At 36.4% G+C, this 17,152-nt stretch overlaps 1 protein-coding gene across 1 annotated transcript; it reads left to right on the plus strand.

The window, feature by feature from the left end:
* Positions 1-2,131: 2,131 nt before the first annotated feature.
* LOC140142392 (alpha-tectorin-like) lies at positions 2,132-9,168 on the plus strand. Its single transcript, XM_072164362.1, has 10 exons — positions 2,132-2,227; positions 2,717-2,836; positions 3,915-4,025; positions 4,656-4,763; positions 5,199-5,333; positions 5,459-5,615; positions 6,306-6,491; positions 7,122-7,327; positions 8,346-8,523; positions 9,164-9,168. The coding sequence occupies exons 1-10, from the start codon at positions 2,132-2,134 to the stop codon at positions 9,166-9,168; spliced, it is 1,302 nt and encodes a 433-aa protein (XP_072020463.1).
* The last annotated feature ends 7,984 nt before the right edge of the window (positions 9,169-17,152 follow it).

The following is a 17,152-nucleotide window of genomic DNA, read 5'->3' on the forward strand; positions in this document are numbered from 1 at the left end:
TTTTATTATTAAGAGTACCATGGGTCTATCAGACGCGTGCCACTTGAGCTCAATACCTCTCAGTTGTTGACAAGTGTCCCATCCGATCTTAAGCCACATCCCGCGGCATAGCTTTGTGCTACCATATTTGAATTGAAACTGGGGCGGGGCTTTCGTAATTGACATCGGAATCACCGTGCTTCGTTGAACGAATATTTGGAAGTGAGATCTCTAACAGATTGGACCAGTCTCGGAATCAGCGCTCAATGGACTTTCGCGTTCACTTATAATACGAGTATATTTCTATATTGCTGCATGGTTGACTGTGGTGGGTGTAATTAGTGGCGCGATTTGTGGATGAAGAGGAATGGGTTTTTGGCATTGAAGAAAACTGGGGGGAGTTGGCATTTTTTTTCATAGGGCATTACGTAATTATTTATTGTTACATTATCCAGAGATGGAACCGAACCGAGACTGGGGGCCAGTCTATACTCACTGTGGACGTTTCGATGTCTACCAGACATCTTTTTCTACACTCTTGATGTTGTGACGAACTTCTGTGTACTACTGATGCTGATGGGGCAATACATTCTCAGTCATGTGTTTGACGATCTTCTTGGAAAGAGAACTGGCAACCACGTTGCTAAGCAACCATCAGCATCAGTGGTACACAGAAGTTCATCACAACAGATGTCTGGTAGACATCGAAACGTCCACAGTGAGTACTGTTTATTGGACTAGAAGTAAGAAAAATTCTGATTTTATGTTACTGACCAATTTATGCAAAACAACAAACATGGTCTGTTTTGATGAACTATCAGCATCAATTTTTGAATGATACTACATAGCATAGGTATCTTTGGTCAACGTAAAGTCAAAATATTCTTCAGTACTTACCAAATTTGTGCTAGACATTTGGTTACTGGGAAATATCTGGAACAAAACTGGATGTGTTTTATCTACACATGTTTTGTACCACTTTAACTCATGATCATTATTTTTATTTGGTGATCTTATGTGGTTATGATTTTGCCTTTCAGTTATCAGTCCATGTTCTACTGGTGCCAATGATTGTCATAGGTTGTATGCTGAATGCATAGATGTGAATCACAACATCTTTACATGCCATTGTAAACAAGGCTTTATTGGTGATGGAGTTAATTGCACAGGTAAAGTGTATGTGTATAGACTCTGTGTCCAAAATGGTATTATTTAAGACAGGCATTCTCAAATAGCAGTACTCGCCACTCGTGGCAAACCTCGGTGTCCTGAGTGGTGTGTGACGCCAATTAGGACTCTGTTTTACATGCTATAAAATGCTTCACTTGCTCTGTTTTTTTGGACAGTGGCACTTTAGGTTAAAACTACATTAGAAAGTGGCACTTCAGATACTCTTTTTGAGAATGCCTGATCTATGATTTTGTCAGCACTGTCTTAAATTTGTTTTGCTATTTTCATATGACAGCATAATAGTCCCTATTGGTTCCTGGGTGTTGTCTATGAGTCAATAAACAGCAGTGGTCGCATTATTAGTAGTAGATGCGGTGACATTCAAAATATTCGACCTCACAGTTGTGTAGGACACAATAGCGTATAGTAAAATCAAAAATTCTGATCTTTTCTCTAAATATAGGCAATTTTACAGGGATAATCATATCCTAGCTATGCACCTTCAATCGTGTGCAAGGACACTCTTCAATTAGCATACCTTTATATATTATGTGTATCTCCTCAATTGACTGTCTCATGTGTATAGCATGTTTCTACTTATACTTAGCATGTAACATGTTTCTAATTACAATTGGGCAAAACATTGGTTATGCTGTATGGTTATCAACATACATTTATGAAATCCAGGCTGTTTCCATTGAGAGCTATCTACAAGTATGCTGTATCCTTTAGCATTATGCAGTACAGTAAAAAATCCTACTTGGAGATGGTTTGATTTAGCTGGGCCATGATGTGATCAGAAATATGCTGTTTCTACTGAGCTGGATAGTGGGAGGACCTATGGCCCCGGCCTGTGTCCAACATGGTAAAGGTTTTCAGAAGTAACAATCTATCACACTTGAATCATATATATATAGTTGATCACATCTTAAAAAACTTTTTTTCTCACTAGATGTTGATGAATGTCAAGGGGTTGAGTATAATGGCTGCACAGCAAATTCTCAATGTCACAATGACATCAGTGGATATCACTGCACTTGCAATGAGGGATATAAACAGGATGGTGAAATATGCAGAGGTAACAAAAACAGGGTCTTCTTTTGTATTCTATTACTTTGTTTTGTTTAATTTTTGATGTAAGAATAACACATTTGGATTGCATCATGAAATGAGAAATTGTGCTCACAAGGTTGGACGGACAGGCGGACTGATTGACGGAAAACTAGGCAACATGATGCCTCTGACTGAGGCATAAAAAGAGAATAACAACAGAATTATTCATTGATCCAAGAAAAGAGAAGGCAACCAATTGTCTGGAAAGAGATATTTGAACAAATAGGATAGTCTGTAGAAGAATCAAACTCTGCCATGCTTGTGTGCCACTCATGGAAGGAAAAACAGAATACCTCAGCAATTATGCATGTTTGCCTGCATGTAATGAAGAATGCACACTAAATGTGGATGAGAGTGTGCTTACAAGTTGGATTACTATACTCACGGATGAAAATGTTGTAAATTATTATCATATGATTGTCTAACTTTATCATACTGATTCATTCCTCCATAGATATTGATGAGTGTACCAGTGAGACCCAATGTGATGAGCATGCTACCTGTGTTAATAAGCCAGGATCCTTTGCTTGTCTGTGTCATAAAGGCTATAAATGGAATGGAGTCATATGCGAAGGTAAGGTGATGATTCATTCCTCCATAGATATTGACGAGTGTGCCAATGAAACCCAATGTGATGAGCATGCTACCTGTGTTAATAAGCCAGGATCCTTTGCTTGTCTGTGTCATAAAGGCTACAATGAAATGGAGTCACATGTGAAGCTAGCATGATTGTATTTTTGGGAATTAGAAGTATTTTTTTTATTCATCTCAATCATCTGTACTTTAATTGGCACCATATTGTTTGCAAATATGTGTGGAAAGTTGAATTAGGTAAATATGGAAATTAGTGTGAGTCAATCCAGTCTGAGTCAGTCCAGTTACTTATAATTTGTAACGTTTTGCAGTCTGAGTAGTAATGCATCATACCAGTCCATTGATGGAGGGAGAAAAGTAATTAACATACCACAAAAAATAACTTCCCCATATTTGCAAGACCATGGCTCCAAATATGAAAAGTGTGCACCAAGTTTTTAAACTGAAATATCTTGAAGAATTTAATTATATTCTACACATACCTGATTGTTACCCAAGTATTGTCTCCATGGCAACTCTTTTGGATGAAAAAAGATGCAGAAGATTCAATGATGCACTCACACCAAAACAAACATGTCACTCTATACATAAGTAGTTATGGATCATCATGTTTTTGACGATCTGATAACTGACAGAAAATCAACTGGCAACTCGGTTGCTAAGCAGCAGTCAACATCAGCTGTATACAGATCATCATTACAACAATAGCATCGAAAAAGGAAACTGACAGTTTCCGAAACGTCTGCAAGTAAATGGATACTTTATTAGACTAGTGGTATGAAATCACAACTAACAATTCTTTTATGAACAGTCCTGATGAAGTTGTTCAAGAAGTTATGGATGACTTTTTATGTAATCCGTAATTACTTATGTAGAATAAAGGAAAAGTATATAGTGATTGGGAAAAGACTTAATTTCTTGTATTTTTTTCCTCCACAGAAGTTGGAATGTGCACTGGATATAGTGGTCACCACTTTACTACATATGATGGCGCTTTTCTTGATTACCAAAGCAGTTGTAGTTTTGTGATGTCAGAGACCAACAATTCTGTTATTCAGGGAAGTAGTTTGACATCGTTTAGAATTGAAAGCAAACATATCAAAGACGAGAACAGTGGAGAGAGACAGATATCTTTCATCACAGATGTGACTATCAAGGTGTATGATTGGGTAAGTTAACTTAAGTATTCATGTATAAATTTTGGATTTTTTTGTTTAAATGCTTGATGGCTTACTCTGTTATGAAAGTAAATTGGACCATCATCAGTACTTGTAGATGTGATGCCAAGATTGCTAACCAGCTTGATATTGACTTAGGGTGGGTATTTTGAAGGTTGCAGTATTGAAAGACGCATGCAAACCTAATCCTGCAGATTGTATATACAAATGTGTGCAATGGTGCTTTGTTATCACACTTGGTGGCATAACCGCCTAAAAACAAAAAAATCACTACATGTGGAGGTGAAGTGAAGTGAAGTATAGTGACTTGGTTGGTGGGATGTTACTGTATTATGTCAAGTCCTTAGATTGCTTCACTAGATCAGCATAATAGTGAATATGTAGTGCATAATTACACAATGACCCTCATTGCATGATTTGTGATCTGCAGAGTTGGCCAATCATTGATTGTCCATGCCATCTTCAAGTAAAACAAAGTGATCTCACATTACACTTTTATTTAATACAGGTAATTGAATTGCTACCTGATAGGATTATAAGAGTCAATGGAGTCAGAGTCACACCACCCACATACAATTACTGTGTTACCAAAATCAAGTTATGTTGTACATTAATTTACAGGTAATTGAATTGCTACCTGATAGGATTGTGAGAGTCAATGGAGTCAGAGTCACACCACCTACATTCCTGCTTCATAGAGTTACTGTATTGCCTAAATCAAGTCATGTTGTAAGTTTCAAGTTGTTACCTCATCTTTAAAATAAAAAAAATGGTCTGCTATGTTATTATTGAGATTCATCATGATCTTTCAAAAGGCAATTAAATAAATAAGTTCTGATAACAGATCCAAAAGAATATATAGTACTTGCTCAATATATTTCTGTTCATATCAGGAACCTTGTTTACTGTGCAATGACCATAGTGTCTAGATGTCAGCAGTTCTTGAAAAGTGGCAATGTTATGACAGCCACCAAGGACTGCCAAAATCTAGAAACACTATAGTGGAAAACACTTTGACATGTTATTGATATCTTTTTGATGTACTCTCTTAATAATAAGCATCATAAGTTCCACATTTGACCTAAAAACTTAGAAATGCTTTGATAATACCCTACCACTGTTGGTTTTTAATTACCTATTATTGATTCTACCATTTTATTTCAGGCTGTAATTACAGACTTTGGTTTAGAAGTATTATGGAATGGCATGCATTCTGTTGAAATCAGTATACCAGCAAGCTACAAGGGTGCTATGCAAGGACTTTGTGGAACCTACTCTTTGACTGAGCAAAGCACAAGGGTGAGTATTTGAGTTTAGAAATCACAGTCCATTGTGAACTTGGGTTGTCATCCTAAAAAAAAAAAAAGGGAGACTGGCTGATCAAAGGATAATTTATCTTCCCCATCTCTTGTCAATTCCCACAGATTGAGCAGCCTGCTGCATATTTCAACCAATGGGCTTTACCAGATAATGACACTGATTGTGAGAATGTTGATGAAGAATCTACAGCTCCAGTGTGTGATGACACTAATCATCTACAAGAAGCAGAAAGAAGATGCAATGATATAATTAATGGAGAAGGTAGGAAAATCATTTACCCAAGAATGTGGAAAGTGCAGGAATAAAGTTGTGGAAAGTTAATATTCATTGTAATTTGTATTTAGTAAATTTACACGGTTTGATAATGCCAAAATGGACATTGAGTTTTTGGAATTTGTTTATTTAAATGGTTGCTCTGTACGGAGACAAACTTGGATACTGATGGGACCAGGCTCAAGCAAAAATCTCAATCCAGGTTATAAAGCCTATATAAGAATGCTGGCCTATATGGAAAGAAAAGAAAAAAACAAATTGAAGATAAAGAACAAGGAAAAAAGGCCAATCCCAGCAAATCATGTGAACTATTTTACTGTCAGCCTTTGAGTCAAGTTATAAATGAAGAGTCATGGATCCAAAAGTATGGATTCAATTCTTACTGATAAAGAAAGGAGAGAAATTACATTTCAGTTTCCCCTGAAAAGATTATTGATCTGATTCCCTGATTACCAATGGAAGGGAAGGAATTCAAGTATCTGATGGTTAGAATCTGGAGTAAAATCTGGCATGGAGTGTCAGCTCACAAGCCATCTACGAGAAGCAGAATTAAACCGAAGAATATCAAGATGTTGTGGGTTCAATTCTCTAATTTTGTAACAAAGGCTTTAAAAATTTATAAAAGTTGTGTTTATTATGATTTTTACATGTTCTTAAATTATCTTGATTATTTTCTAGGTGTATTTCAAGATTGTCATCATGTAATAGATCCAACAGGTTTCTATGACTCATGTGTGTTTGATACCTGTGCCGTCATGACTGATGATGAACTTGAATACTGTGAATCTATAGAGGCATATGCTGAGGCATGCAGGATAGCTGGTGTAGTGCTACCATATGATTATAAAATACAAACAAAATGTGGTAAGTTATACAAGTTTCCAGAGAAGAACGGCACTCTCTTGCTTGTGGTGAGCAAACACAGCGTAAACACAGAAGTGGGGTTCTGATGATTGGCTAATTCAATCGTCTGACAATCATAACGACAGCCCGGTAATCTGATTGGCCGATAACGCATCAAAGAAGCGATCGACGCAGAGTGACACTCATCAAAACTGTCATTGCCTCCCTCAAATCAGCAAAATTATGTAAAGTCAGCCTGTTTTAGCAACCAATTTAAGTCTGTAAAAGTGGTCCAGGAAGCTGTTCCGTATCAGTGCTTTTTGCTGTTGTGTCAGTTGGAGAGTATTGAAGTACTCCTGTGTGTAATTTTGGTTCATTTTGATTGACAGGATTTGATATGATATGACCTTGTGATTCACAAGTTGTGAAAAATTATAAGTTTCTTTTTGAGCTCAGTTTATATGCCAATTGTTAAGCACCTGGAATGAAAAAAAAGATAGCTATTTTATTTTATACAGTTAATAAAAAATGATAATAAAAGTAAAACTAACATAATTGTGAGCAACAAATTCAGAAGGAAACAAACGTTTTCTGAGAGGTCTGAAATCTGTTATTGTAAAATGCCAATGTGCAATTATTATTTCTCATCAGCTAAACAATGTCCAGAGGGTCAACACTACTTGACCTGTGGTTCACCATGCCCTTTGACATGTGGTTTGACCCCTGATGACCTATCATGTGATCATCCCTACTGTGAAGAAGGGTGTTACTGTATAGATGAGAGTTTGTACAAGGAAAGTGACAGGTGCATTGAGAAAGAGAACTGTGGCTGTCAAAAAGATGGATTCTATTATCCGGTAAGATAGTAATAGTATCATTTTTCTCAGATTAGAATTGTAGGACCCAGAAAGGTAAAGATTCATGTAATGAAAATATATGATCGCTGCACCATTAATGAATTTGAGGGTTCAGAACCAGAAAGCCGTAACTCACTGTGACCAGTTCTCACAAAATGAGCCTATTGGCTCCTTGTTTTGGTCTTCAAAAATCAGTGTTTTGTTTTCTATTGAATTTTGTCATGATTAATGAACTGTATCTTCTATAGTGCCCTGGCGACTTTATGCTCATTTTGTGGGAGCAGGTGATTTTGAGTTGAGGCTTTCTGGCTCTCAACCCTCGAATTATAAAACTTAAAAAAGGAACCATAAGAAAAAATTTACTTGAAGTCGTTTGTGGGCACAGGTGACTAGTTGTTATCAACAATATTTGCAGTACAAAGCGTTGATAGACTTAAGGGACTTAGATGGGGAAAATACCATATAAATCTATATAAAGCACTGCCTATCTGGTCTGCTTTATATAGATTTATATGGTATTTTCCCCATAGAGTTATCATCCTTGTAATTAGAGTGCGCAAATTTGGAAGATTTCTACCACAATTTGTAGTCATTTTTGATATGGAGCAAAATGTCGACCTGTGTCACCAAAATTTGTTCAGATACCCATTATAAAACAAAAGGAAAACAAAAGGAAAAAAATTTCAAATAATTTAGGTGTATAATGAGAGTAAAGAAAACAATGCCAATGAGGTGTTGCCTGTAGACAACAAGTTTCAAATTTTCTTTAAAAATGCAAAAATGTAATCAGAATTGTACCTTTTCATACATGTACATCAGCATGAAATATGCATTAAAATGAAGACGAACGAGTCTTGTATTGGTTCAGTTGTTCTTGTGATAGCTCTTAATATTTTGAGAAAATATCCAAGAACTTTGGACTTTTATGTTGCAGCCTACGGTCAGCACACAAAGCATTGAATGCGGATCAGGTCTGTACATTTCTAAGTATTAAAACAGTATTTCTATTTGTGTTCAGGTTATTGAGATAGTGCCTGATATTGACTGCCATCAAACGTGCACATGTCAACCAGGTGGTGTAATAACATGTGAACAGATACAAGCATGCCATACTAATGCAACCTGTTCAGCTGAGAATGGAGAAATGGGATGCCATTGTATAACAGGCTATCAGGGAGATGGATTTGACTGCACTGGTAAGTTGAGCTTGATGAAATTTCTGTCACTTTCTTGGTTAAATGGGGGGAGAACCATTATACATTGGTTGGTTTTGTTCCCCAGTCCCATCACTCTGCTAACAATTGGATACATATGCTTTTCAAAAACTTTACAAGCAAACAGTCTATAATACCAAATTTATTAATTCATTTGAAACAATTATTCATTGATGTTAGCACTGGGTAGTAGCCATTACTGCCAGTAGACAGGAAGTCTAGAAAGTTGACCTCAATGCTGTGGGTGGTCTTCCTGTGCTTTTGAATTGGACAGCTGTAACCTTGGCCATTTTTTAGACCAAAATTGTGGATTTTTCAGATTTTTTTCTAAGTTTGTGAGAGCATAGAAGACTATCTGTCGATGGATTCTTATTTCCGTCAGTAAATATTTTTTTAATTAAGTTTTTCATAACATATTAAAAAGGCAGAGACCCCTGCTGTATAATAAATGAGCTAGGTAAGTTTTGAGTAACCTTGATGAAAATGATCAAAAAAGTGCCCATTCTTTTGTGTGTGTACGGTCCATAACCTGTCACTTGGTAGTCTTGTAACATGCCTAATGGCGCTGCATATGGCCACTTGATGAATTGTTTAATTCGAATTAATCAATTCGATATTATAGACTGATAAATGTGAAGAGTTTTTTTTTCAATTCCTTTCCATTATCGCGTGTATCCAAGTGGTGATACCAGGTTTTGTTTATCGTACAAAGTGTCACATAGTTTTGGACCATTTTGCCACTAGGCAAAAAAACATTGTTTTTGATGTTGCTGTATTAGATGAAAAATATTAGGATCTATGAGTCAGGTTTTTTTTTGTACTGTCTACACAGGTGTTGGCCCTGATCATTTGTTCGCATATCCGCCATTTTGGATTTTTGCCTTTTTGTGCATTTTGAAACCAAAGACCAATTTTTTCTTCATTTTTTAAAGTCCCCAATTAATCTGTATGCAATTACCTATCATGTGAGACATGTTAATGGCTTGGCTTCGATTTAGTTTTCTTCTTCTGACAATTTTCACTTTACGGCCGCCATCTTGGATTTTGAGCTGAATTTTCATAAATTTTCAAGTTTTTCCGGATTTTTAAGCCAAGGCTTAATTTTTTCTTCAAATTTTGAAGTCGCTAAGTAATCCTTGTACAATTATCTTTCATATAGTACATGCAAATTGGTTGGCTTCGACTTAGTTATCTTTTTTTGAACTTTTTTTGAACAAGTGATCGAGCGGTCTATGTACATCAACCCCTGTGTCTAGTTCACAAAATTAAAAGGTTATACAGATACACAATTTGTGTTATTGGCATTTCTATGAAGAAAATACCCAAAATAACACAAAATATGAATATTTGCAAGTAATGTTGTCAAAGAAATAGTATTTTACCTTGTTTGAAAAATATACAGTTGGGTAGAGAAAGTTGTCCTCCCCATTGGAAAAAATGAGTTTGGCACCAGGGTTTAAGTTACAGCAAACAAACATTGTTCAGGCCCTATGGTAAGCATGAAGTATAGTCTGTATCATCTGAAGTTTAGAGTTACCCCATGTTGGATTTCACAGTAACAGATTTGAATCGTGCATACTAACTTAATACCATGGGGAATCTACACATGCGTAGAAGGGCAATTTTTTCATATGCTAGTGATGCAACCACGTTAACGCACTGATTTGAATCTGCCACTGTGTTACTCTCAACTTGACCTGTATGGATGACTTCTCACAGCAGGTGGTTTTTAGTAACCCTTTGTGGATCATTGTAATAAACTTGGCCCATTTTGAAACCAAATTTAGTTTTAAATTGTCAACAACTCTCTTTATTTCCAGAAATTGATGAATGCACAGAAGGTACTCACAACTGTAACAATGTTGCTAGCTGTCACAACACAGATGGTAGTTTCCAATGTACATGTCAACCTGGTTACCATGGTGATGGAGTAGAATGTGAAGATACGGATGAGTGTTTAGAGGATCCTACCATTTGTCATGAAAAGGCAATTTGTACAAATCTACAGGGCAGCTATTCATGTGTGTGTTTAGATGGATATAAGCTTGCAGAGGATCACTTCACTTGTATTGGTAAGTACTGTATAGTGTAAAGTAATATTCAGATTTCCTTTTACAAATTAAGCATACTGCTAGCCGTCCAGCGCATATTATTTTGCACAAGGTCCAATGCACACGCTTGACGACGCGCGCGTATACGCGATGGTTATGCTGTCAAAGGAAATCTGAATATTTCTTTATTATAATGAATTCCAAGTATATTGGAGGTTTGGGCAAAATTGTTTTAAGGGCAGACTAGTGCACATCATTGTTGATCTCCTCCTAAAGGATCCCCTCAATACAATATGTTTTAGGGGAAGTAGTGAAAACTACTGGTCCCGAGGTGTTGGTTGCTTTTGACTACTTTCCGACGCGGCAGAGGATTGAACGTGGTGGGTCACGACAACACTGTGGTTGGGAGGGTATGGTAGTTTTTGTTACTTCCTGGCATCTGCGTGATTGTCCACAAGCAGTGATATAGTCAACATACAGGCTGAGTCAAAAAGAAGTAAACTCATGTTTGAGGGGCTGCAACTCGAGATCTGCAAAGAATCGGCTAAAAATAAAAATACCACTGGAAAGAGCAAATTCTATACGTCCAAATACCAAAAAGAATTGTAGAAATTGCTCACAGCAAGCTAAAGTTATACTCATTTGAATACAACCCCCATTTTTGTAGCTGCACACGGCTGATTGATTTTTATCCATTTCAATCTCGACGAATCAGCAAAGTGCTAACAGGATTTTTTGTTGAAAAGACAACTTTTGCTTTCAATTAATATTCAACAAAGTCCATTACGGTACTATAGTTTGTAGGGATACCAATTCAAGTCTTTATGAACGATCCAGCAGCAGCTTGATTGGGGAATGTTGGGTAAAGGATTGAGCTGATCTTTGGTCTTGCTGTAACGCATGTCTAAGTCTAGCAATGGGCACTTGTGATCTAGCAGTTTGTGGTCTGCCTGAAGCTTCCGGCTTTCTGTTCCTTAGTGTCCAATGCACATTGAGCTTGTTCACATTTTTATATACTGCTACCTTACATGAAACCCGGTTAGCTGTAGGAAATTGGAGACGAAAAAGAGGCTGAACTTCAGTGGGACTCTTAGTTTCATGATACTTCGTCGACAGAAACGCGTGCGCTCCGCATGCGGTAAATTGTGGTGCCATGTTGTCATTTGGCCCGTTTTATTATAATGTAGTGCAATGAGGTAAAATTCATATTGAAAAGAGCCCTTTAACATGTAGGAATTATTGATCGAAACCACACCTGCCACAGAACTATATTTGCATTTGAATATCGCGCCTTACCAATCAATATAACAGGTATGCCCCTACTTGGGAAGTGAAACCTAGTGCAGATACAAAAATGGGTGGTTGTATTAAAATGAGTATAACTCGAGTTTGCTGTCTGTAAAAATGGAATATGCCAGCAGTGCTTGGACTGGTGCAACTCCCACCTCACTAACTCAGCTTGACTCCATCCAAAATAGAGCTAAGCGTGTCATTGGTCTGCCAACAAATGAGTATGAAGATCATCGATTCAGCCATTGAGCCACCGCAGGGCAGTTGGAGCAGCCACCCTCTTCCATCGTATGTTTTACAAGGAGGCCCCTGAGTTGTTATGCCAGCTGATGCCAGACATCCATGTCCATGACCCCAGGTTGCGACGGTCTGTGAGATCCCATGACCTAGCAGTGGATCATTTCTACCATCTACAGCCCAATTATGGAATTCTCTACCTGCCCAAATTCCAGCCATTAGATCGAGGGCCAGCTTTAGCAGGGAGGTTAATCGCTTTCTGGGTGCATCCTCGTCAGCAGCTTCTAAATGATTTATTTGTCTCTGCTGTTAATGCCCAGTTATGCCATGTCGTAAATTCATGTCGTAAATTGCAACAATTCCTTTTTTATTTAGTCGTGTAGAATTTGCTCTTTCCAGTGGTATTTTCATTTTTAGCAGATTCCTTGCAGATCTTGAGTTACAGCCCCTCAAACATGAGTTTACTTCTTTTTGACTCAGCCTGTATATCAGTACTTTGATGCTGGTCATTATTGACAAATGATAATTGATATAGTAATTGATATTAACACCTGTACAAAAATACACCAGGTTACTCCAAATGAATGTGGACAAAATTATAGGCCAATAGGGGGATGGATTGGTGGGTGTGCATTTGTAAAGACCTACAAATTAGCACAGACAAAAAAGCAGAGTAACCACAGACAACTGAGGACATCCACAGCTCCCTCTATCTAGTACTAGTATGTTGCAAACATTGTAAAAGTGCATTTAAGATCATGTGTCATTTGCCAAGTGTCAGGTGGATAGTAAAATGTCTGATGTGCCACAGATTGAAGCTTAGCTTCAGGTGTGCAAGGTCCTTGCTTGATTAGATAGAGAAAGAGGTTGTAGGTTCTCATTTGCAGGTCTTTACTAGTAGGGGTATTTGTAGTGGGGGTGTAATTGCATGCAAGTGGCAATATTAAATGCATGTGTATTTGTGAGAAAATACTAGTGTGTAATGTTAAACATAATGTGATAAATAGTAACAACCTGGTTTTGATTTACTCTAGATGTGAATGAATGTGAAGAGCAGTCTGGTGACTGTGATCCATCTACTACACAATGCAACAATACTATGGGCTCTTTCCATTGTGTGTGCAGACATGGATATCATAATCTATATGAAGGGTACTGTACTGGTAAGTTCATTTATGATTACATTAAATGGTAACTCAATGTTATCAAAATTTGCATTTGCAGTGTGAAAAGTAACAATTTGTTATTCCTGAAGGGACTTCAGCAGTTTCAGCAGGTTTGCAGTTTTTGAGATGTATGTCAAAAGATGAAGAAAAAACATATTGTCTTGTCTTGGACGTGTCTTTGAAGGTTCAAGTACTTGCACATCTGGAGTTTTCACTCTGGCATATCTGCCGATTCATGTTATGCTTATATTGTAATATTATGTTTCAAATGTTCTAGTGTGCGATGCATGGTTCTTTCTGCCCTTGTATATTGATATGTTAAAAATTTCTTTCATGCATCATTAACTTGTACTCATGCGCTAGTGTGTAATGTTCAAATGTTTCCATGTTTCAGTATTCTGCAATATTTTAGTATAATGTTTAAAAATAATGATTCTTTGAATACTGATCACATGTCTTCTTGCATAACTTTGTCCCATTCAGACAATGTCATCTCCATGAAGTTTTGACATCATCATTATAATTCCTTTACAAAAATGTTTAATAAATATTTAAAAACAACTTATGATATATACTTTTTTCAGCTCGTAATCGGCGGGCCTTATAATATCGCAGATTAATATCAAAATATGTAATTTTGAGAATTTTTTTTGACATCTTGCCAGAAGCATCATAAATTATGAATTCAAGTCATTTCTTGTACTTTCTTTAACACACAAAATAAAGACAAGATAGGTCAACTAATAGCAATCTTAACGTGGGTCGACTCTTCGGCGTAGTGGTAAAAGCCTAACATTTCCCGCCTATTACGAGCTAATCAGACTATAATAATGATTGTTCAATTTTGTTACGGTATGTCAAGAAGCTGCCAAACATTGCATTAAACTACTTTCTTCATGATAAGCCTTCTACTGAATTGGTGATATCAAATGGTCAAAATAATGATGTGATTCCATTGATTTTATTTTAGACATTGATGAGTGCATTGAAGATACACATACCTGTAATAATCAGACAGAAAGATGTAAGAATCTTGTTGGCAGTTATACCTGCAAATGTTTAGATGGTTTCCAGCATAATGGAGAACAGTGTGAAGGTAAGAAGAAACTTTTGTGAACCAAAACATTGTTTGACATTTAAGAACACTTCTTTACTATACTTAGTGGGTTGGTACAATGTTACCACTTGAAATAGGAAAAAAATCATTTTTTTTTCAAATTACATGATGATAGGGTCATTTCTGTCAAAAACTGGAACATACTACACATCAAAAACCAGGGTTGTAGCCAGCCTTTTAGAGGGGAAAAACCAAATTTTCTTTCCCATTTGTAAATTTTTTGTGGGTGGCGTGGGGGTAGAGCCAAATTTTCATCCCATTTTGTTGACATGTTTTATGATTTTGATGCTATATAAATGATAATTGATTGATTGATGATTAAATATATTGCTGTCCTGTTTTTTTTTATAGATATTGACAAATGCACATCTTTGTTTGTCTATGTTTGTCCTGTTTTTTTATAGATATTGATGAATGTACATTAGCATCAGATGATTGTGACAAAACCAATGCTGAGTGCCTCAACACGCAAGGATCCTACTTATGCATATGCAATGATGGTTACCATTCACTGGACGAGGGCGCTATATGTGAAGATGTGGACGAATGCGAGACTGATTTAAACAAGTGTTTGGAGGATGTGGCTGTTTGTGAAAATCAACCAGGCAGTTATGTGTGCAGTTGCCTTGATGGATATGAAGGAGATGGAATGACTATATGCAATGGTAAGAGGAAAGATAAGTAAAATGTTACAAGAAATGGTTCACTTGATTGCTTTTGATTTTTGATGACTGTTTTTATTATTGGTACTCATCAGTTTAGATGTTTGTTGAAAAAATTGTTTCATCCAGGTAAAACTTGGATGAAATTAAAATATCAAGAAATTTTCATAACATTGAATTATAGATTTTTTGATACAGGCAATAATACTATAGATCTTATGCTATATTTGCATGTAAGTAACAGTCTTGGCTATAATCACTGGAAATATAATTTAATCATTTTTCAAAATAGATTAAAATAGATTAAAACATTCTTTGGATTATTTTGCCAGTGCATCATGCTATTGAGAAAATGTAAAATTGAGGTTTGAATTTGCTGGATCACTTAAATGCATAAAAGTAGTATTTACTGGGGAACACAGGAAAGTAACATTGCTTAAAATACCACCCAACCCTTTATGTGCAAATCATGGCAAGTACATGGGTAAATATAGCACTGGCTCAGTGTCATCTGATACTCACTCCCCAAGAATGCCCTACTAGATCAACTGTATAAGCTTTGTGCTCACCACTGCATAGAGGATGTCATGGTCAGTAAACCAAGCTAGTTCTAGAACAAATGTTAAAAGTTTTGTTAAAGTGATTACAAACGGTGATAATATCAGTGTCATCTCAACAAACTTGTGAGATCTACAGAAGGTCACAGAAACAAACAAAAAATGTGTGTTATTCTTTTGTCACTTTCAGATATTGATGAATGTGCAGCTAATAGTACACATTGTTTTGGTGATGCTACATGTATCAATACACCTGGATCCTATGAGTGCCAATGCAAGGATGGATATACGGCAGTTGAAAATACATGTCAAGGTATGCACTATCCTTATGAGACAGAAAAATGATGCTACTTTACCTTTTGTCAATCTGGTCCCTCAGTATGTTATCTATAGGGAGCACAACCTACAGCCATAACTATTGCCAAAATAATATCTACTTGCTGACTGAATTTACTCCTTGTATACAATTTAGCCAGAAATATTGTGTGTTGGACCAAAACAGCTTAAGTCCAATGAGATGTATGCTTTAAATTTTACCAAATTTGATAAAAATTAAATAAAATTTGTTCTCTCTGTCTTTCCTATTGGAATTAATTTGCATACTTTCCCTTAGCATTAGATTAAGTCCTTTATATCACTGGAATTCAGTTTGACTAATACTTTGCTATGCAAACAATGATAGATTGTGGTGCTCTTTCTTACTACCATAACACTACCTACTACCTGACAATTGGCTTTAACGCGGCTGTGTACTCTAGCCATTGTTTCTTTCTCAAAATTGAGTTTTTATGATATATTTGTACCTTGTTATGTTTTTTATAAATACAAGGAATGAAAATCCAGATTTGTAAACTCCAACTGCAATATTTTAAGGATTTTATTTCACTATTCCACTCGTGTTTGAAATTGAAAAGGAAAGAAAATCTTTGTTGTACCAGCAAGGTACACGCAAACAACTCATCGAGTTGCGTGTCGCGCAATTTGTTAACGCTTACAAATACGCGACGCATACGCCGACGCTTATCTGCGTCTGCCAAGGCGCATCTTATGGAAACACCACGGAAGCACTGATTTTACAAAAACCTAGTGGTCAAATGGCTCCGTTTTAGCTGATAAAATGTGGGTTTTTACAAGTTCTTTCCCCCCGATTTAAATATCAAGTTATGAATGGATTTCGCTCAAACTTCTCAAGGGACTGTGGATTTACCCGATGTTCACGTAATATAAGTTACAAAAACGAAAACTGTCGCATTCTCCTGTGAGATTCGATGAAAGTGCAAAATGTGACCACTTTAAACTTCAACTGCCTTTATTTCAATGTTCATTTTCTCGGTAAAATGACGATTTAGGTACACGATAACTCAATAAATACAGCATCTATAGGTAAGCAAATATGATCATCGTAAAAAGCATGATCGACTCAAGAAACGGTTTTCTCATTTTTTTATATGTTGGTCTATTTCCGATTTTGGGCAGCATTTTGTGCAAATAGGCGTTTTTGAATTTTAAAAAGTTCATTTTGATGCCTTAT

This window comes from Amphiura filiformis, chromosome 20 (genome assembly GCF_039555335.1).
Source record: "Amphiura filiformis chromosome 20, Afil_fr2py, whole genome shotgun sequence".
Taxonomy (NCBI): domain Eukaryota; kingdom Metazoa; phylum Echinodermata; class Ophiuroidea; order Amphilepidida; family Amphiuridae; genus Amphiura; species Amphiura filiformis.

What these genes read in the sequence shown, in the direction of transcription:
- LOC140142392 (XM_072164362.1), top strand. Translation starts at nt 2,132, where the DNA reads ATGGCTGCACAGCAAATTCTCAATGTCACAATGACATCAGTGGATATC. An exon ending in GGATGGTGAAATATGCAGAG is followed by an intron (nt 2,228 to 2,716) that starts GTAACAAAAACA and finishes ATTCCTCCATAG; the next exon opens with ATATTGATGAGTGTACCAGT. An exon ending in AAGATGGATTCTATTATCCG is followed by an intron (nt 7,328 to 8,345) that starts GTAAGATAGTAA and finishes ATTTGTGTTCAG; the next exon opens with GTTATTGAGATAGTGCCTGA.